Source organism: Anguilla rostrata, chromosome 12 (assembly GCF_018555375.3).
Source record: "Anguilla rostrata isolate EN2019 chromosome 12, ASM1855537v3, whole genome shotgun sequence".
NCBI lineage: Eukaryota > Metazoa > Chordata > Actinopteri > Anguilliformes > Anguillidae > Anguilla > Anguilla rostrata.
The window spans coordinates 39,502,882-39,526,093 of record NC_057944.1 but is presented as its reverse complement, the minus strand read 5'-3'; the positions used below and the strand labels follow the sequence as shown (position 1 = coordinate 39,526,093).

The 23,212-nt window shown below is 40.1% G+C and overlaps 3 protein-coding genes across 3 annotated transcripts; all 3 read right to left on the bottom strand.

The window, feature by feature from the left end:
- Positions 1–12,916: 12,916 nt before the first annotated feature.
- On the bottom strand, positions 12,917–14,037 carry LOC135236698 (olfactory receptor 10H4-like). Its single transcript, XM_064303187.1, has one exon. It carries the CDS (start codon positions 13,844–13,846, stop codon positions 12,917–12,919), a length of 930 nt encoding a protein of 309 aa, XP_064159257.1. The 5' UTR covers positions 13,847–14,037.
- Positions 14,038–14,810: 773 nt separating this feature from the next.
- LOC135236697 (putative gustatory receptor clone PTE03) lies at positions 14,811–16,084 on the bottom strand. The gene has a single exon (XM_064303186.1). It carries the CDS (start codon positions 15,735–15,737, stop codon positions 14,811–14,813), a length of 927 nt encoding a protein of 308 aa, XP_064159256.1. The 5' UTR covers positions 15,738–16,084.
- A 5,318-nt stretch (positions 16,085–21,402) lies between these two features.
- Positions 21,403–22,855, bottom strand: LOC135236928 (olfactory receptor 2B6-like). The gene has a single exon (XM_064303533.1). It carries the CDS (start codon positions 22,730–22,732, stop codon positions 21,803–21,805), a length of 930 nt encoding a protein of 309 aa, XP_064159603.1. The 5' UTR covers positions 22,733–22,855; the 3' UTR covers positions 21,403–21,802.
- Positions 22,856–23,212: the final 357 nt, after the last annotated feature.

Here is a 23,212-nt window from a genome sequence, read left to right as displayed (position 1 = left end):
AGTCCCTACATTTGGTTTGTTTCTAACGGTACAAAGAAAGCAACAAGCTGAATGATTTAATGTCGATGTTCACCGCGTCAGTCTTTATATCTAGATTGCGTTAAGGGCCATTGAGAATTACCAGCCAATTAACGGCCTGTACACCGCGTCGTGCGCAGTGGCGTGCACTGCACGGACTCTCTAAGGGACAGGGGAAAAAGAAGGACAAAAAAAAGAGACCATTTTGCCTTAAGCAAGACTGTCTGTCAGTGGCATGTATAGTGATTAACCATCACTTTATGAAGTACTGAGGTTTTACGAATGAAACTATCACTTCAGGGTGCCATTATTCCACCATCATTGGACTCATCACAGTGATTTTAATAAAAGCCCTTGGTTGCTATGAATGGGTAAACAATCCTAATAATCATGCTGTTCACTCTTACTTGCATTTTAATACACTTTATTAATTTTATATGTTGTTTTCTCAATAAAGCATTCTGGCTAATCTTCACACCCACACATGAGTTTTTTTCTATCTTTTCATCTTCTACTCTACACATTCAGTAACATATAACATTCATTATTTTAAAGCTCATGTAGTGGGGAAAAAAATTAAAGAAGTTGCACTTTTTGCCATCTGGGTGAATGGTTCTTGCTCATCTCCCCAGTGGTGGAACAAACTTTCCATTCCTCTACGAACCACTCAGTCACTGCCCATTTTCCACTATGGTCTTAAAACGAATCTCATCAGACTGAAACTCGACAAACTCTAACAATACTCATCTGTGGGGCCACTCCCAATCCCAGATCACTGTCTTATATCACTTGTATGTTGATCTTCTAGCCCTTTCATATTACACTTGTATTTTCATCTAAAATGTGTGTTGCATTTGTAATAAATCAGTGTTGTAGCACATTATCATATCTCTTGTAATCATGCCTCACTTCTAGTTTGGCTTGCCATAACTTTACTGACTTAGCCTTTGCTTACTGCATGAACTATCCCTGATGTTACCAAAGCCACGTTTCCACCAAAAGTACCTGGAACTACTTTTCAAGGAACTAAAAGGTTCCGTCATCCCATGGTTGTCTGCGTTTCCACCGCAGTCTATAGTCCCGCGAAGATTAGGCAAATTAGCCCACTGACATATGAAAAAGCAACGTTGTCGTCGTTCCATCTGTCCTATGATTTCTTCTGTAACCCCATACTACCACGAAGTAGCCTACATTATTTTCTAATAACCGGGACAGCCCGGAGGGGTTTATTCCACTTATATACAATGGGTTACCAACAATGATTATATATGGTTACTTTCGTATTTTTTTTTTTAATCGATTTAATCACCTGGAATTGAAATATTCTTCTGCAGCCGTTTGGGCATATTTTACCGTTGTCAAGCAAAACTGTCGTTGGTAGTTGAACTTTGACCGTTGTTATGCAACAAATAGGATATAACAGGCCAATAGTCAGATTGTAACTGTTTTATATATCCTCTCAAACACATTCATTATGTTTTTATGCGAACATTCGCTTTCATGTCTTGACATCCGAAGCGACAGAATGCATTCACAACTGGCAACAACAGCAGAAAACATGCACACGTTGTAAACAATTTGCTGTTTGATTACTTTCTCATCGTCAATTCCATATAGGCTAATCGCAAAATGACAAGAATAGAACGAAAACTCGGACTTGCATGAAAATTTTAATTAGTAGTGGTACAGCCACCGTTTGCTTTCCTTCGAAGTTACTGCTAGCCGAGCAGCGAAGTGTGCCCTCCAGATGGAAACCATGCACCATAAATTAGTCCATAGTCTTCCTGGTCTTTTTGTGGAATTAAAGAATGGCAGAGTAAAATTACGACAGTCTGAAAAAGCTAAAGGGACGATTACTAGAATGAACCTGTTATTTTACCCTGAAAAAAAGTGCGGAAGGTGATTTCCAGTTTGCTTTTACTGTATCACCAATGTGAATTACGCAGAACTATTGCATACCTCACATAACTGTATCAAACGTTTTGAGTCAATTACAACGGGCTAACAAAGAAAATCCGGAAGAAAATATTCAGCAACCGAATTAATCCGTTTGAATGTTTTGGTACATAATATGCTGTCCCAGCACGAATGCTTTTTATAAAAAAATGTATAAAACAATACTAAAGCAAGAAAAGTGTTAGGATTGCGTGGGGGGTTTGGACCCAAGTGCAGAGGAAAAAATGCAAAACTCCAAAATGGAAGAACAAAAAGACTTTACTTGAAAGGGGGGAACAAAAGGGAACACAAAACCTCTCAGGGCAACCTTAAACAAACAAGGAAAACAAGAAAAAACAAGGAACAAGGAAAAATCCAAAAACACTAGAAGATCAGGGCATAGGCAAGAACACAAGGAGCAGAGACTTACAAACAAACAATCTCATGTTACCACATAATCACAAGGATCCAGCACCTGAGTCAAGGGAGGGGGAAACTTAAATAGAACACACTGACGAGACACAGGAGGGCACCATGAACAATCAGGCCACAGAGAGGGAAGGGAAAACGAGACAATTGAATACAATGATTGGACAATTGAAAACAATCATACAATTAACACAAGGGGAGCAGGACACAAAACAGAAGTGCCGCCATCTGGCGGCCCAACAGGGAAAACGCAGACAGGAACACAGGAACATGACAAAAAGAACAGAAGAGCACACATTATAATTCCAAGACGTATAGTACGTCTGGCAGGCTATAACCAAAACTAGGCTACTGCTCTGCATAACATACAAGCTTGATTTGAAGTTATTATGAAAATAAATTGGTTTGCGGCTGCATATTTTTAAACATGGCGGCTGAAAATAAACACAAAAAAATGCTGCGAGTACTCGACCAATCAGAAATGTTCAGCGCTGCAAGCTCCACCCAAAAGGTTCCTGTACTTTCGGAAAGTACTATCCCCCGAGCAGGAACTCTTTGGGGGGTAAAATAAAGCCCCCGGAACTAAATTTAGACCCTAGTTCCTGCGGTGGAAACACACTGAGTTCCTCAAAAGGTTCCTAGTTCCGAGGTAAAGTTGTTGTAAAACATGTTTTTGTTGAGATATCATTTTTTTCCTGTACCATGAATTACACTAAATAAAAGTTTCTGTCATATTTTGAACAGATTACAGTAAGTGTTTCAATTAGTTTTTATATATTATTTTGTTTATTCTTATTCATTTATTTTACTGTGAGGTCATTGTCCATGTGAGGTCTTTTATTCTCAGAAATAAACTGTTCTGTAATGAGTCCTGCAAAGAAGGGAAAATGAAAATTGAAAATAAAAAGTAGGCACATTCAAAAAATATGATTACATTTTATTAAGGTCCATAAGGTATTGGATTTTGGATGAGGTGACTGACTTACCCAGTCAAGAACATTCCTGTTTTTGTTCCTGAAAACTCCTTGGTTGCTTTAGCAGTATATTTGGGCTCTTTGTCCTACTTCAAGGTGAAGCTCCGTCCAATTTGAAGCACTTGGTTTAGATAACGGAATTGCACTGCAGTCAAATTTATAACTGCCTCAGACCAGTCGTATGGATGGTGTCTGTCTGCACCTCATCCACTTGTTACAGGAGTGCCACAGGCATCTGTACTGGGGCCTCTGCTGTCCTCCACTTACACCAAATCTTTCGACTCTGTCATTAATTCACATGGCTTCACTTGTTACCGTTATGCTGATGCTACACAATTCTTCTCTGTCCTTTCCTCTGCCATGCAGATTAATTGGAGAATATCTGCCAAATTGGCTGACATCTCAACGTGGATGACCAGGCATCACCTGAAGCTCAACCTCAACAAGACTGAGCTGCTGTTTATCTCTCACAAGACCTCCCTGCTAAGGGAGCCCTACGTCGCTGTCGATGGTACCACAGTGACTGCCCCTGACTCTGCAAAAAGCCTGTGGGTGGTCCTGCATGATCAGCTGGACTTCATGAAGCACATCACAGCAACATCACGGTCCTGCAGATTCCTCCTGTTCAACATCAGGAGGATTCAACCATACCTGACCACGTCCTCTACCCAGCTGCTTGTTCAGGCCAAGGTAACCTCCTGTCTAGATTACTGCAATGTAAATCTTTTAGAATCAGTTCGCTCAAATAAATTCTGTTCGTTACTCCCTCAATTCAGTCCCCTCTCATAACCAATTCCACAATTCAGTCTTTTTTCAATATCAGTTTTCTCAAATAACAACAATTCCATACATTATGTGATGTTTGTATTGAATTTATATAGATGATACTATGGGGAAATAATTAATATATACCATGAATATGAATATTCCAAGTAATCAATGACTGACAATAGAATTATTTTAAAAATATATATTTAGTTTCTTGATGATTTTCTATGTTTCTCAGTTGCAGTAGAATTTATAATCAGTAATATTAGTTTCTAAATCTACTGCAAACCACAAATGGTTTACTCATGAGGTACAAGTTTATATGAAACAAAATAAACTGCTACAGAAGAAACATCCCATGCATACCATTACCCTTTCTTTTTCTGGGGACCCCAAGGATGAGATGGCAATGGCAGGTTCAATAAGTGACATTTATTGACCAATGAGCACACTGGGAGAGCTCCTCATAGGCAGCCCAAGAGAACCCTGAACTGTCTGATACATCCCTATTTTATTGGCAACAATCAGAATCCCCACAGTGTCCACCAATAACTTCTCACCACTGTGATCTTTAAACACAACATTCTGCTGATTACCTCACGTGGCCTTGAAGTGTCCAGAATTCAAAAATTTAAATAATGGACCTCATTAAAAACATTGTTCTACATATTTATTTCCATTATGTTTTTGTACATATCTAAGAAACTGACTACTTTTGGAGAAACATTATGAATTTTATTTTTATCACTGCAACTTAAAATGTAATCTACATTTTTTACTCTTTTAAATATGAATAGCAGTCTCAACACGGGCGGAAAAAGAGAGTCATTCCAGTTTGTAATAGAACCTTCTCTTATGTTCTAGTGGCCGTGTTTGGTTTTGCGTGAAACTAAAAATAATGCAAACCAAACAAGGCCACTAGAACATAAGAGAAGGTTATATTACTCCCGGGAATGTCTAAAACTGTGCTGCATCTTTGAATCCTTTAGTTAATCTGTTCAGAGATAATTATATTGTTGTCATTTTTATAAATACATTTGTAGCCGACATTCATTTCCCTGGCTGAACAAAGTACAGACATTCACTTTAGAGCATGTCTTTTCTGGCTGCATATTCTAAAGATTTTATGACGGATTTGGTTCAGTCTCAGACCATAAACTAGTGGATTTAGGATCGGTGGAACAATGAGGTAGTCCAAGGACATGAAATTGCGGAGAGCATGCAGACGGTCAGTGGGACCATAGCGCGTGTACATGAGGTCAAAACTTACTGCGACGAAGAAGTTGGAGAGTGCGATTAAATGGGGCAAACACGTCTGCGTGAATTTACTCCGTTCTTTAGGCGATCGGACACATTCTCTGGCTATATAAATATAGGATATCACGACCAGCACTGCTAGTGAAACGTTAAAAACTATGGTAATGTACCCGACTATGTTGTTGATAGAGGTGTCCACACATGACAGCTTTACCACGGCCCATGCTGTGCAGTAAATCTTCTCGATGTTGAATCCACAGAGGGGCAGTCTGGCTACCAGGCCGACCACAATAACAGATTCACAGATGGATAAAAGCCAGGTAAATAATAGTAATTGCATCACCTTCTGAGGCGTGAAGATTGAATGGTAATTGAGCGGCTTGCATATCGCGATATACCTGTCATAAGCCATCATTGCTAACGTGGTAAATTCGCAGTTTGTATAGCTGTATAATAAAAAAAATTGACCCAAACAAGCTTTATACGAAGTAACACTCAAGTCGGATAAAAGGTCCACCAATATTTTAGGATAAAATATAGAGGCACCAAGTATACCGTTTACACACAAATTACACAGAAATACAAGCATGGGCTCATGGAGAGTTTTCTCCAATATAATTGTCACAATCAAAGTCAGGTTCGCTAAAACAGTAAAAAGGTAAACAAGAAGAATGAGAATAATGTATGTGTGTTTGCTTAACACTGTCTCATTCAGTCCTTGTAGAACAAACAGTATTTCAGTTGAATTCCCCATGGTACTTTTATAGCAGATGTGTAAAAAAACGCCGGAGAGTTTCCGAGATATTCTTGCATCGGCTTTTCCGGGGATTATTTCTCCTGCATCGCAAACAGGGAAAATACAGGCGATCAGCAATAAGCAGACTGCTTGTTGGTAGGCTCCATAGGCTTGTGGGCTTCCTATTCCGAAATCACGAAGCTCGGATATTATGTGTTCACAATTGTTGTCATTTGGATAAATTACAACGAACTTTAAGGCTGAAATCCTCCGCTGTTCTTGAAATTAATATAAATACCTTCATATTTCGAAAAATCATATAAAAACGTCCCGATGTTCAAGCCAAAGCGCTGAAGACTTCGTTTGGTTCCTAACTGTATAGAGAAAGCAAATACGCAGAAACATTTAATGTCTGTACCCACCATATCGGGCTTTTATCTGGATTGTGTAAATGGCCTTTGAGATTTGCCAGCTAATCACCGTCCTCACCGAATCTGCTTAATGAGCTGAAGTCCTGAGAGAGAGAAATAGAAAAATAACACTGGAAAGAGTTAAATGTGTTGATGATGTTGATATAGTTTATTAATCCTCTAAAGGGAAATTCACGTTGTAACTAACGCAGAACATTACGTTAAAACATGGACTTAGAACACATACAAATCACAGCATAAGAAAACATTAAATTATCGACTTAAAAAGCAGAAACAGGGGGTCTGACAACTGTAGATACACTTGCTGTGCCCGTTTAGGTTGTCCTGCACCGGTTCAGTAGCCTATCTCTTGCTGTCACAGCGGCGTATTGGTAAGAATACACACAGTCCGTAAATCCAGTTTATATTTTAATGACATACAATTTAATGACATATTTTAATGACTGGCTTTGCAGATGTTAGACCAGGATAGTGTTCTTTGTTCTCGGCTAGAAATAGCTTTACAAAATAAGTAATTGTACCTTACTGAACCCGTGTTCAGCAGTTGTCTACGATCATGAAAATGCACTTTTTGTACGTCGCTTTGGATAAAAGCGTCTGCTAAATGAATGTAATGTAAATGTAAATGTAAAACAAAACAACATGAGCACAATTCGGCGTTGTTATTATATTTGAGGGTGTGATTTGAGTGTATGAGTTCAGGGTGTGGTTGCTAAAAAGGAAGGGGTATATACATACATTATAAACAAAGTGATTATTTGAAAGTGTAGTAATATTCACATACAGAAAGCTTATCTAGCCTACTTTAGTAGACAATGATGTTAACTGATGAAAATAAATTATGAATGCAATATAGCTATATTTAAAATGCATATTATTTTGAATCTATACATAGCAATACCATTATCAGCAATCTATGCAGTGCTATAACTAGACTAACCTGCAGTAGCCACTTAGATGCAAACTGTTGCAGGCTTAAACATTCACTGTAGTAAGCTAGGCGGCTATGCTAAAAAGAATACATAGGACGCTGCCCTCGCTATGCACGTAGCAACGCACTTATAAACGCAGACCACATCACATGAATTAATTTTCTTATGAATTAAATTTTTATATATTTAATTTGAAATTGGTTTTTCGTTTTTCTTACAGATTATACATTTAAAGATAACGCCCCAGTATATATTAAGGGATACATTATATACGTACAGCGCACGAACGGATGGTAGCCCAAAAGAACATGTATCATGCTAGCCCGACTCATCTACAACCTCCCCAAATCCTCCCACGTCACTCCTCTGCTGCGATCACTCCACTGGCTACCGGTCGCTGCCAGGATCCGGTTCAAAGCCCTGACCCTTGCCTACACTGCTGCCAACAGGACAGCCCCCATCTACTTGCAGGACATGGCTCTGATTCTATGTGCCTGCGCGACCACTCCGCTCTGCGGCAGCAGGGCGCCTTGGTAACCCCTCCCACCCGCCCAAAGGGATCACAGAGCTTCTCCACCCTAGCTCCCCAGTAGTGGAACGAAACCCCCGTCCCTCTCCGAACCTCCTCCTCACTACCCATCTCCCGCCGTGGCCTGAAGACTCATCTCTTCAGACTATACCTAAACTAACCACCACCACGCTGTATATTTCACTCTAAATGCCCCCCCCCCCCCCTTGTTTCATGACACTTGTTATATGTTTCCCCATCCCAGCACTTTTTGGTAATTTGTATTTGTCCTAATACTGTAGCGTATTATTCTGCCTAGTTGGCTTTGCAGAGGTTAGGTCTGAATAATGTTCACTGTGTGAACTAAACTGTGTTCTTGGCTAGAAACAGCTGTACAAAATAAGTATTGTACCTTACTGAACCGGTGTTTAGCAGTTGTCTATGACCATGAAATGCACTTTTGTACGTCGCTTTGGATAAAAGCGTCTGCCAAATAAATGTAATGTAAGTTGCCATGCAGTTGAGGACGTGTCAGTCGCGTTATAGGCTATATATCGCTTTGAGAGTCATACATATTGAAATATGAACTCCCTTTTCAAAGTTTCCTTTATTCAAGATGTGTTCATTTCTAAATATATCAAAATGCATATTTTAGGTCATTTACAAAGCTATTTTGTATATCCGGAGAGAGAAACATGCACATTTTCTTGAAACTATGCGTACAGCTGGGTTTTTGTTAAAACCTCCTCCTAAAACCGGACTACCTGGGCCATGCTAGTGGTTGAACAGCTGGTAGGACGATTGCTTGTGGTCGAGGCCGCGGTCCCGTGAGTTCTGTAGCTGACAGCTGCACGTGCTGGGGAGCTGTACCGGAGGAAATGCACACAAGTCGTCATCTACGTCTTTTCGTTTGGTGTCCCTTGTTTGTCAGCTAACTCAGTCCTATTTCTATGAGTTAAAATAAATGTATTCGATACGCGTTCTACTTCTATGATATACGGTGTTCTTTACAGTATAAGCATCTTACAGATGATATAGGCTTGCATACGTCATTTAACAACGAAAAGGTCACAGTTGGATATAGGATACATTCAAACTGATTTTGCTGTATTATTGTTACGATATATTGCATTTGACATTATTACGTATTTTCTGACATATATACATATACATACATATATGTATATATATATATAAATATATATATATATATATATATATATATATATATATATATATATATATATAATATACAGCACCATGAAATACAGAGGCTCCAAAGTCGCACGCCTAAACCCGTTATCTGCGCTTGGAAGACGTAAGACAAGAGTTGACCCTCGATTTCCACCGGAGCTGATCGCGGAAACTCTGGAGTCTAGACCAGTGGTCTCCAACCCTGGTCCTGGAGAGCTACAGGTTCTGCTGGTTTTTGTTTTTACCTTAAAATCAGCACCCTATTGAGACCCAAGACACCGGGTGAGTTGAGTTTCAGAAGCGTCCCAGAAGCGGCTCTCCACTCTGCTCCGGTGGAAATCGGGGAACCACGAGTCAAAATAAAGTTACGTGTTCGATACCTGTATGATATACGACGTCCGTTTCATCACTGGATGTATTTACATTTTCTGATTTATTTAATTTTGATGTATTGAATTTAACATTGATTTGGGTTTTCTTATAGATGATATAGGCTATTTAATGATGAGGTCATAGGATATAATAAGGGATCTATTTGATACGTACTCGGATATATTCACTTTTATGCTGCTGTGATTACGATATTGCATTTTTTTTTTTTTGACATCTGTAGCTACCAAATGTGACTGGAATATGTGTTCCTCATTTGTGAAATATTTTCTAATTCAAACGTGTTTAACATCCAGGCGGAGGGTGCGCGTCCAACCATTTATCTGCGCTTGGAAAACCTAGCGAAGGATTGCGCTTTTTAACCATGAAGCAAACACCGAGGCAGAAATTGTACAAGCTACTGTCTACCAGGCACATAGCTGTATGAACGGGAGTTTTTTTTGGAGGCAGCTCTTTTCAGTTAACAAAGCCACAGAACTAAAGGACAGACCCAAATGAGAATTTTAACTGAAGAACTTCAAATGATCTTCAGTCAGTTAGAAGAAGACATGGCAAGAAAACAATTAAGTATATAATCTTTAATTCTTTTAAGACAAAAGTATAGTACATGCTTTTTGATAAAGCATTTGAACATCCACTATTCTCTAGGGGTAAAAGTCCCGGTCTGAGCGGGTGTCTGGTTTGTGGTGGGCTGGTGCTCTCTGTCGGTGTCGCCTTTGACACTGTCCTCCCACACTGTAGCTGGTTCAGCACAACCAGCAGAGAACGCTAGAAGTTGCAGTAGGGGTGGTGGGTGTACAACAGGCTGAGGCAGCAGTAAGGCTGCTAACGTTAGCTAGCTCAGCTTCTTCAACTAACGTTACACCTGTTGTAACGTCAGCTAGAGTGAGAGCACCTATTATCAACCAACTTCGTTCGACAGACAGGAAAACGTAAACTGATTTGCAACTATATTAGAAATAGGCGAAATATCGGTAACAACCTGTACCTATTTATGTAGGAAAAATATCCTCGTTATCCTCCAGTAGTTTTAAAAAAAAAAAAGTACTTTAGCGAGCTTTTTTTTTTAATGTGCCGGCAAATAACTCAGAGATGGTCCAGCGCTAGATTTTGGTTGCTAAGAGGACGTGTATCGACCACCCCATATAAATAATTGGAACTTGACATAAATTTGCTAGCATACTGTATAAGTGTCCTGTCTTGCGTATTTGAGGTTAATGTGAGAAAGGGTGGTCGCTAGCATGTCTAGGAATCCGTACAAAATGCAAAATGACCGTTAGGAAAGCAGATTGAAATTAAGAAGCAACGTCTGCGCCATTGGATTTAATGGGTCGCGGTGAGATAATTCATAGCGTGCTGCTTGTCTTAAAGTTGATATAGTAAATAAGGGTGTATTACTATGTCAAAACCTAACCAAATGTATATGTATGAAGTCGGTTTTTTTACATTTAGACAATTTATTATGTGTATTTTTACAGGACTTACATTTAAATAGGTAACAATGTCCAGTTCTCTCTAATAAATACGAAGTAAATACACTAACTTTCCTTAAACTGGGCGTCTTTCTTCTTCCTCTTTCTCTTCTCAAATCCACTTTGAAAACGCTTTATGGTACACCCAATCTCTTGGTCCTGTAATCTCTGCCCATGGGTTGTCCTATCATTGTTATGCCGATGACACCCAACTCTTTCTCTCCTTCCCGCCCTCTGACACTCAGGTCTCTGCTCGCATCTCTGCCTGCCTGAGGGACATCCAGAGCTGGATGGATAACCACCATCTTAAGCTGAACCCAGGCAAGACGGAGATGATCTTCATCCCTGCTCCATCCTCTAACCTTCTTGACTTTTCTATTTCCCTGGGGGACACTGTGGTGTCATCATCACCCACCGCAAAAAACCTTGGAGTGGTGATGGACAACAGACTGTCCCTCTCCCAGAACATCACGGCGGTGAGTCGAACGTGCAGGTTCTTCCTGTACAACATCCGGAGAATCCGCCCCTTCCTCACCACCTACGCAACCCAGCTCCTGGTTCAAGCGATGGTCCTGTCCCGCTTGGACTACTGCAACTCGCTACTGGCTGGTCTGCCAGCATCCGCCATCAGACCCCTGCAGCTCATCCAGAATGCTGCAGCGCGTCTGGTCTACAACCTCCCAGACATTCCCATGTCACCCCCTGCTCACTGACCTCCACTGGCTGCCTGTTATGGCTCGCATCAAATTTAAGTCCTTGGTGCTTGCATACCAGGCAGCTAAGGGGTCAGCACCAGGGTACATTCAGAGGATCATCAGACCCTACACACCAGCCAGACCTCTCCGTTCTGCCACCTCTGGACGCTTGGCACCTCCCCCTCTTCGCGTCTGCACTTCCCGCTCCCGTCTGCTGTCTGTCCTGGCCCCTCGCTGGTGGAATGACCTCCCCGTGATGGTCAGAACAGCAGAGAATCTCACCACTTTCAAACGCAGACTGAAGACTCATCTCTTCAGGCTGCACCTCTCCCCACCCCTCCCTAGCCTATAGTTCAGCTCATTGTACCTAGCTAGGATAATTTGATTATGTTAGTGTATCTGGTAGGATTGTTTTTGTATGATTAGGTGTGATTCCAGTGCTAGTTTGTACTTGTACTTGGTAGGATTCTTGCTGCTGAACAAGCTTACTCTACAGGGTTGGAGTCCTGATCGATGTGGTCACTTCTGGCACTACGATCCTTACTTCACTCTAGTGTTTCTTTTGCGCCTCTACATCTTGAAACCTATGCACTTGTTGTACGTCGCTCTGGATAAGAGCGTCTGCTAAATGCCTGTAATGTAATGTAATGTAATGATAGTGACTCTGCCTCTGATGGCAACTCGAATTTCTACGTCATTGATTAGGCGCAAATGCAGGAAAGTCCAGGTGGAATAGTCCATTAAATGTGAAATGTGGGTGATAATAAATATTGGCAAATATAGATATTTAATTGGATAGGCCCACATTTACATGTAGATAGATACAAATAAATCAATTACAGATTATCATTCTTTTTGAGCGACAAGAAAAGAAAAATGTTTCATAAACAAAAATTTACGAGGCCCCTTCGGCGGGCGAGGCCCCAAACAATTGCCTACCTATAGGCTATGGTAAAACCGCCTATGCCTGTATGTGTCCGAGAGGGTGAATTAAAGTAGGCTATGCAGGGTTTGCATCACTTCACAAGAAAAATAAATCCATCTTCATGAAGATGTAGGTAGTAAATGAGACGACTCGACTAATAATTTAAACGCAAATATATCAGCTACAAATGTAAATTTCTATCAATCACAGATGTTAAATCTTTTCGAGCCTGGACAACAAATTAGACAATATTCATTTCAGAGCATGCATTTTCTGGCTGCAAATGTTAAAAATTCTCCGGCGGATCTGATTCAGTCTCAGGCCATAAATGAGGGGATTTAGGAGCGGTGGAACAACGAGGTAGTCCAAGGACATGAAATTGCGGAGAGCATGCAGACGGTTTGTGGGACCATAGCGAGTGTACATGAGGTCAAAAGAGAGTGCGATGAAGTTGTTGGTCAGTACGATTATATGGGGCAAACAAGTCTGCATGAATTTACTCCGTTCTTTCTTCGATCGCACACATGCTCTGACGATTTGAATATAGGAAATCACGATCAGCACTGCTTGTGAAATATAAGAACACATGAGAATGTACCCATATATGTTGTTGATAGTGGTGTCCACACATGACAGCTTTACCACGGCCCAGGCTGTGCAGTAAATCTTCTCGATATTGAATCCACAGAGGGGCAGTCTGGCTACCAGGGCCGCCACGACAACTGCTTCACAGATGGATGTAAGCCAGGTAAAAACCAATAATTGCGTCACCTTCCGAGGCGTGATGATGGAGTGGTAATTGAGCGGCTTGCATATCGCGATATACCTGTCATAAGCCATTATTGTTAACGTAGTATATTCGCAGAATAGATAGCTGTATAATACAAAAATTTGACCCAGACAAGCTTTATACGAAGTAATACTCAAATCGAATGAAAGGTCCACCAGTATTTTAGGATAAAATATAGAGGCACCAAGTATACCATTTACACACAAGTTACACACGAATACAAGCATGGGCTCATGGAGTGTTTTCTCCAAAACAACTGTCCCAATCAAAGTCAGGTTCGCTAAAAGCGTAAAAAGGTAAACAAGAAGAATGAGGATAAAATATATGTGTTTGCTTGACTCTGTCTCATTCAGTCGTTGTAGAAAAAACAGTATTTCCGTTGAATTCCCCATGGTACTTTTATAGCAGACGTATAAATAATGCCGGGGAGGTTCCGAGATGCTTTTGCATCGGCTCTTCCGGTGATATTTTCTCCTGCATCGCAAACAGGAAAAATACAGACGATCAGCAAGAAGCAGACTAATTGTCTGTACATAGGCTTGTAGGCTTCCTATTGAGAAATTATCTAGCTGGGAAATTACGAGTTCACATTGCTTGTCATTTCGATAAATTACAAAGAACTTTAAGGCTGAAATACTGCGATTGTCCTTGAAATGTAAATAAATACCTTCATATTTCGAAAAATAATAAAAGTTTCATAATGTTCAATCCAGTGCGCTGAAGACTTCATTTGGTTGCTAACTGTAAGGAGAAGGCAACGCGCAGAAAGATTTAATGTCTGTCCCCACCGTATCGGGCTTTATATCTGGATTGTGTAAATGACCTTTGAGATTTGCCAGCTAATCACCGTCCTCGCCGAGTCTACTTAATGAAGTCCTGAGAGAGAGAAAAAGCACTGGCAAGATTTACATGTGATGATGATGATGATGATGATGGTGATGATATAGATATAGTTTATTAATCCTCAAATAGGAAATACACATTGCCACCAGCGCAGGACATTGCACTAAAAAGACATTTTTTTACTCTCTGGAATATGAATAGCAGTCTCAACACGGGGAAAAAGAGACTAATTCCAGTTTACATCTGTCTGGCCATTCAAGCTCCGAATGTACATAAGGACAATGTATTCATACACAAGGCAACGCAACTCATGCATGAAACTAAATAATAATGTAAACCAAACAAGGCCACTATACTAAGAGGCCTATATTACTTATCAGAATGTCTAAAATTGTGCTGCATCTCAGAATCTTTTAGTTTCGCTGTTCAGAGATTATTTTTGTCCTGTTCCCATTGTATGAAAACATTTGTCGGTTGGATATGGCTTTTCCTGCCTGAACGAAGTACAAACATTCATTTTAAAGTATGTATTTTCTTGCTGCAAGTCCTGAAGATTCTCCTGCGGATCTGGTTCAGTCTCAGGCCATATATTAAGGGATTTAGGAGCGGTGGAACAATGAGGTAGTCCAGGGACATGAAATTTCGGAGAGCCTGCAGACGGTCGGTGGGGCCATAGCGAGTGTACATGAGGTCAAAACCTAGTGCGATGAAGAAGTTGGTCAGTGCGATTAAATGGGGCAAACAGGTCTGCATGAATTTACTCCGTTCTTTCGGCGATCTCACACATGCTCTGACAATATGAATATAGGAAATCACGATCAGCACTGCTTGTGAAGCGTGAAAAACCATGAGAATGTACCCGTATATGTTGTTGATAGTGGTGTCCACACATGATAGTTTTACGACTGCCCAGGTTGTGCAGTAAATCTTTTCGATTTTGAATCCACAGAGAGGCAATCTGGCTACCAAGGCCGACACAACAACTGATTCACAGATGGATGCAAGCCAGGTAAAAACCAGAAATTTCATCACCTTCTGAGGCGTGATGATGGAGTGGTAATTGAGCGGCTTGCATATCGCGATGTATCTGTCATAAGCCATCATTGCTAATGTAGTAAATTCGCAGTATAAGTAGATGGATAATACAAAAATTTGACCCAGACAAGCTTCATACGAAGTAACACTCAAGTCGGATGAAATGTCCACCAATATTTTAGGATAAAACATAGAAGCACCAAGGACACCATTTACACACAAGTTACACACGAATACAAGCATGGGCTCATGGAGCGTTTTCTCCGAAATAATTGTCACAATCAAAGTCAGGTTCGCCACAAGAGTAAAAACGTAAACAAGTATGAGGATGAAGTATGTGTGTTTGCTTGACACTGTCTCATTCAGTCGTTGTAGAACAAAAAGTATTTCAGTTGAATTTCCCATGGTACGTTTATTGCAGATGTGTAAAAAACGCCGGGGAGGTTCCGAGATGTTCTTGCATCGCCTTTTCCGGTGATACTTTCTCCTGAATCGTTAACAGGAAAAGTACAGACGATTAGCAATTACCAGACTGCTTGTTTGTGTGCTTCATATTACGAAATCATCTAGCTGGGATATTACGTATTTGTATTTCTTGTCATTTAAATAAATTACGAAGAACTATAAGGCTGACATACTGCGACTCTCCTTGAAATGAACATAAATATCTTCATATTTCGACAAATAATATAAATATTTCCAGATGTTCATGCCTCAGCGCCGACGACTTCGTTTGGTTTCCAACAGTATAGAGAAAGCAGCGCGCAGAAAGATTGAATGCCTGTGCCCACCATATCGGGCTTTATATATGGATTGTGTAAATGACCTTTGAGATTTGCCAGCTAATCACCGTCCTCTTCGAATCTCCTTAATGAGCTGAAGTCCTGATAGAGAAAACAAGGGAAAAATAACACATGCAAATGTTAAATGTGATGATGATGATATAGTTTATTAAACCTCAAAAGGGAAATTCACATTAGCACCAGCCAGGACATACGAGACTTCGATGCACAGCCTCAAAAAACATTAAAATTACGACTTAAATAAATAAATAAATAAGACACTAGGAGTCAGACAAGTGTACAACGCCCTTTAGAACAGAATGTGTGTACTCAGAATGCATGAAAAGTGGTTTGTATAACACATTTATGTCCACAGCTCAGTGGGTCAAAAGTTTACATACACTTTGTTATTTGGTGGCATTGCTTTTAGATTGCTTAACTTGAATCAAACGCTTGGGGTAGCCTTCCACAAGCTTCTCACAATACTTTGCCGGAATTTTTTCCCATTCTTCCTGACAGAACTGGTGTCAGTCAGTAAGGTTCAGTTCAGTCCACAAAATTTCTTTAGGATTCAGGTCAAGGTTTTGAGATGGCCACTCCAATATTTTCACTTTGTTTCCCAAGCCATTTTGTTACAACCTCGGTGGGATGCTTAGGATCATTTTCCTGCTGGAAGTCCCAGTTGCGGCCAAGTTTGAACTTTCTAGCTGATGTCTTGAGGTGTTGCTTCAGCATTTCTAGATAATCCTCCTTCCTCATGATGCCATCTATTTTCTGAAGTGCACCAGTCCCTTTTCCAGCAAAACACCCCCACAACATGATGCTGCCACCCCCATGCTTCACAGTTGGGATGGATTTCCTCGGATTTAAAGACTCACCCTTTTTGGCTGACCGCAACAGCGGGGCCAGCCCTACAAACGCCAATGTCTGTGAGTGACTGACTGAGTGATGAAGGTACACCATTGGTCGGCTGGATCACGTGTGTTTGGTCCAGCCATATACTAGGTTTTAACCGGGTCTTGTTCCTCCATACATAGCACTGATCATTATGGAAAACTGTTCAATTTTTGTTTAATTTTTTTAAATGTTTAGAACAGAGAACACTCCTCTGAAAAAGGCTAGGTCTTCGTCCTGGTGGTCAACTGCAAACTTGATTCTGGCTGTTTTTTTTGCCAGTCTTGGAGTTGAGGCTTCTTCCTTGCGTGACAGCCTTTCAGGCCATGGCGATGTAGGCTTCTCTTAATGGTGAATGTGGATACTTTGGTATCTGATGCCTCCATGTCCTTCACCAATTCCTTTGTTGTTGTCTTGGGGTTCAGTTGAACCTTTCGAACCAAAGTTCGTTCAGCCCTGGGAGTTAATTTGTGCCTCCTTCCTGAACGATGCAGTGTCTGTGTGGTCCCAAGATTTTTATATTTGCATACAATCGTTTGTACAACTGCTCTGGGTACCTTCAGTTGTTTGGAAATTGCTCCTAAGGAGGAACTGGACTTGTGAAGGGCCACAATTTTATTTCATAGGTCTTGGCTGAGTTGCTTGGATTTTCACATGGTGTCATGTGCAAAATGTCAGTGGCTCTAAAGGTAGGCCCTTAAATACAGCGACAAGTGCCAATTAACTCCCAATTATGACAGTTGGCCAATCAGAAGCTTCTAAAAAGTCATTACATAAATTTCTGGAATCTTCCAGACTGTTTAAAGAGACAGCCACCTTGGTATATGTAAAATTTTGACCCACTGGAATTCTGAAATAGTGTATTAAAGCTGAAATAAATCTGTTTATAATAAATTGTTTTAAAATTACCTCTGATGTGAACAAAGTAGATACCCTAATTCAGTGGTTCCCAACCTCAGGCCTGGAGTACCCCTGTGTATGCTGGTTTTCGTTCAAACCAAAATTGCAATGCCAGAATTTGAACAAGTACATTTTTCTTAATTAGGTGCTTTTCAAGTTTAGAGGGATTATTAACCCACCTAAGCCACATCATGTCAAAAATAGCCATGAACAATAAAGTTCCCATATTCATATTGTGCTTTATTGCAACCAGTTACATAGAAGAGGTAACAGACTTTTTGGACCAATTGAAAGACTGAGATTAATCAGTAGACCCCTGAACATGTTTAATTTTCTGAAATTTATTGACACAATGCAGGTTTGGCTCATTATAATTTGCTTTGTCTTTGAATTCTTCATTATCTTCCAGACGGTTAGTTTTAGTGGGCAGGTGTCCACACTTTGACCAATTTGAAGTCTATTGACTCACCTCAGTCTTTACTTTGATCCATTAAAAATAATTTACCTTTTAATGTAATTGTATGCAAATGTAGCACACTAAGCACAGTACGGACATGGAAATTTTGTTCTTCATGGAATGCTTAGCTATTTCTGACATAATGTGGTTGAAGAGGGTAAAAAATCCCTCTGAACACAAAGAGCACCTAATTAAGAAAAATTAACTTGTTATAATTCTGGAATTGCATTTGTGGTTGGAAAGAAAACCAGCATACACAGGGCTACTCCAGGACCGAGGTTTGAATATCTTTAGCCTAGGTGTATGTGAACATTTGGCCTCATCTGTATACAATGTGGTCTATAAGTATTTGGACGGCGATACAATTTTTAATGTTTAAGCTATGTGCTTTAGCACAGTAGATTTGAAGATAAACAATGCGTATGAGCTTAAAGTGCAGACTTGAAGCTGTGATTTTAGGGTATTTGCACCCTTATTGGTTGATCCATGTAGAATTATAGCCATTTTTATAAGTAGACCCCCCCTATTAGGGACCATTAGTAACTGAACAAATTAACATAATCTTAAATAAAGCCAATATTGTTTTTTTACTTTGCTGCAAATCCCTTGCATTCCATGACTGCCCAAAGTCTGAAACCCATAGAAATCACCAGATTCTGGGTATTGTTTCATCCCAAATCCACCCACAATACAATACAATGACAATGGCAACATGAATTTGAGCGCAACATAAAATCCCTAGTGCCCGTAAGAAAACAAAGTGCAAAAGTAATTTCCCCCAACATACTATTAACAAACACTTTTATTATAAAGACACAAAAACAGAAATGCAAAACTATAATGGACAATCAATTGCAGGTGTTGGACAAAACAGGAGCAAACAGTTGTAAGTGCTGGCACAACAGGTAAGGCCAAAGCAGGGCCTACAGAAAACTACTAGCCCTAGTCTACAAAAAATAGTCATTGTTCTTCCAAAGAAAACAAGAAATGGTGAGTCTTTTGCAGGTTTTCTACTCTGACCTAAAACCTAACAAAACTTGCACCTAATGGAAAATGAACATTCACCATCCAACACCACACAAAAACACAAATAGCCAAAAGGAAAACCAGAAGTCTACAACGTTGTGCAGGATCCAACCACAACCTTTTCCTCAAAAACTTCCATCTTTTCTAGCTGCAGCAGGCTTATGTAGGGCCACAGGCAGGTGACGCCAATCAGGCAATTAGCAGCTTGTTGAGGTGGAGCACATTACAGGCATTTAGCAGATGCTCTTATCCGGAGCGACTTACACAAGTAATTTACATAGCATTTACATTGTATCCAATCATACAGCTGGATATATACTGAAGCAATGCAGGTTAAGTACCTTGCTCAAGGGTATAACGGCAGTGTCCTAGCGGGGAATCGAACCTGAGACCTTTAGGCTACAAGACCAACTCCTTACCCATTATACTACACTGCTGCCCAAGTAGGGAGAGAAGCACAGATCACATGCAGGGGGTTAGTTTCAGCACCTGCACATGACAGTATCATCTCTGGTGGTGATCTGCCAGGCCTGTGCTGTAGCCGTCTTATGGCCTTATTTGTATCAGGGCTTTTTGCCTTCAGTTTTGTCTTCAGCAAAGTGAAATGTATGTTCCATTAGATTTTGGACGATGTGACTGACTTACCCAGTCAAGAACATTCCAGTTTTTGTCCCTGAAACAAGCAGTGTATTTGGGCTCTTTGTCCTACTTCAAGGTGAAGCTCCAACCAATGAGTTTTGAGGCACTTGGTTTGATTGGAGCAGGTAAGACGTTAATTTACCTTTCAGAATTAATCCTGCTGCTGCTGTCAATCACATCATAATACATTGTTACTTCTCTGCAGGGCACTCCCAATCTAGGATCACTCTGATCACTTGTATGCTTCTATCTTGTTCTTCTAGCTCCTTCATGTTACATTTGTATCTCCATCCAGCACTTATTTTGCACTTGTAGCATTATCTTGATGATGTAGTTTGCTGTCATGTCTCCCAGTTTGACTTACCAAAACTTTTTCAACCTAGCCTGTGCTTCCTGTATGAACTGGACTTGATGTTTGTGGCTATTGATGACTGTTATATACTGCAATGAGTAATGTACCTTATTGGACTGTGTTTTGTAGTTGGACCTTCAGCATGCACTTATTGTACATTGCTTTGGAAAAGATGTCTGCCAAATAAATTTAATGCAATGTAAATTTTTTAGTATCAATTCGCTCAAATAAATTCTGTCCATTACTCCCTCAATTCAGTTCCCTCTCATAACCAATTCCTTAATTCAAATAACACCTATTCCATAAATTATGTGGTGCTTGTATTCACTTTATGTAGATACTACTAAGGAAAAATAATGAATATACAGTATGAATATTGCAAGTAATCAATGACTAACAATAGAATTATTTTAAAAATCTATATTTGTGTTTCTTTATGATTTTCTATGTTTCTGACTTTTCACTGTAAAAAAATAAAATTATAATTTGCATTAGAATTTATGATAAGTAAAATTAGTTTGAACAGCCTCTGAAAGTAATGCAAACCACAATTTTTTTACTCACTGAGATACAAGTTTGTGTGAAACAAAATTAACTGCTACACAAACTGCTTCTTTTTCTGGGAACCAGAGGATAAGATGGCAATGGCTGGTTGAATAAGGGACATTTATTGACTAATGTGCACATAGGGAGTGCTTCTGACAAGCAGTCCTAGAGAACTCTGAACTGTCTCATACATCCATCTTTCACAGGCAACAATCAGAATCCTCACACATTGGGCACGCTCATAGAATGTGTCCTCCAATAACTTCTCACAACTGTGATCTTCAAACACAACTTTCCACTGATTACCCCATCTGGCCTTAAAGTAGCTGAACCTGTCTGCACAATGCGTCATAGAATAGAGAGAAAAGAATGATAGCAGAAACTAGGTTTCCCCAACACTGACTGAACACCAACATTCAAAAAGTTAAATAACAAACCTCATTAAAAACATTGTTGTATATATTTATTGCCATATCAAAGATCATTATTAACAATTATTTTTATCACTGGAACTTAAAATGCTATCTACATTTTTTACTCTCTTGAATATGAATAGCAGTCTCAACACAGGGGGGGGAAAGAGACTCATTCCAGTTTACATCTGTCTGGCCATTCCAGCTCCGAATGTACATAAGGACAATGTATTCATACACAAGGCAACGCAACCCATGCGTGAAACTAAATAATAATGTAAACCAAACTAGGCCACTAGACCAAGACAGGCTTATATAACTTATCAGAATGTCTGAAATTGTGCTGCGTCTCAGAATCTTTTAGTTTCGCTGTTCAGAGATTATTTTTGTCCTGTTCTCATTTTTATGAAAGCATTCGTCGGTTGGATATGGCTTTTCCTGCCTGAACAAAGTGCAAACATTCACTTTAGAGCATGTCTTTTCTTGCTGCAAATCCTAAAGATTCTCCGGCGAATTTGGTTCAGTCTCAGTCCATAAATGAGGGGATTTAGAAGCGGTGGAACAATTAAGTAATCCAGGGACATGAAATTGCGGAGAGCCTGCATACGGGTGGTGGGACCATAGCGAGTGTACATGAGATCAAAACCGAGTGCGATGAAGAAGTTGGCCAGTGTGACTAAATGGGGTAAACACGTCTGCATGAATTTACTCCTTTCTTTTGGCGATCGCACAGATGCTCTGACGATATGAATGTAAGAAATCACGATCAGCACTGCTTGTAAAGCGTGGAAAACCATGAGAATGTACCCGTATATGTTGTTGATTGTGGTGTCCACACATGACAGCTTTACCACGGCCCAAGCAGTGCAGTAAATCTTTTCGATGTTGAATCCACAGAGGGGCAGTCTAGCTACCAGGGCCGTCACGCCAACTGATTCACAGATGGATGAAAGCCAGGTAAAAAGCAACAATTTCATCATCGTCCGAGGCGTGATGATGGAGTGGTAATTGAGCGGCTTGCATATCGCGACATACCTGTCATAAGCCATCATTGCTAATGTAGTAAATTCGCAGTATACGTAGCTGTATAATACAAAAATTTGACCCAGACAAGCTTCATACGAAGTAACACTCAAGTCAGAGGAAAGGTCCACCAATATTTTAGGATAAAATATGGAGGCACCAAATATTCCATTTACACACAAGTTACACAGGAATATAAGCATGGGCTCATGGAGCGTTTTCTCCAAAATAATTGTCACAATCAAAGTTAGGTTCGCAAAAATAGTAAAAAGGTAAACAAGAAGAATGAGGATGAAGTATGTGTGCTTGCTTGACACTGTCTCATTCAGTCCTTGTAGAACAAACAGTGTTTCAGTTGAATTCCCCATCGTACTTTTAACGTAGATGCATACATTAACAATGGTGACGTTCCGAGATGGTCTTGCATCGGCTTTTCCGGTGATAATTTCTCCTGCATCGCAAACAGAACAAGTACAGACACAATAAGCAGGCTGCTTGTTTGTATATAAGCTTGTGTGCTTCCTATTCCGAAATCACCTAGCTCGGATGTTGCGTGTTCATTTTCACATTGTTTGTCAGTTGAAAATCACGAAGAACTATAAGGCTGCAATCCTGCAACTCTTCTTGAAATTAGCATAAATATCGTTCTATTTCGAGAAATAATATAAAACTTTCCCGATGTTCAAGCCAAGGGTCTGAAGACTTCATTTGGTTTCTAACTGTATAGAGAAATCAGCACGCGAAGATTTAATGTCTGTGTTCACAGCGTAAGGCTTTATATGGTTGTGTAAACGGCCTTTGAGATTTGCCGGCTAATCACCGTCCTCTTCGAATCTGCCTAATGAGCT

What these genes read in the sequence shown, in the direction of transcription:
- LOC135236698 (XM_064303187.1), bottom strand. Translation starts at nt 13,846, where the DNA reads ATGGGGAATTCAACGGAAATACTGTTTTTTCTACAACGACTGAATGAG.
- LOC135236928 (XM_064303533.1), bottom strand. Translation starts at nt 22,732, where the DNA reads ATGGGGAATTCAACTGAAACACTGTTTGTTCTACAAGGACTGAATGAG.
- LOC135236697 (XM_064303186.1), bottom strand. Translation starts at nt 15,737, where the DNA reads ATGGGAAATTCAACTGAAATACTTTTTGTTCTACAACGACTGAATGAG.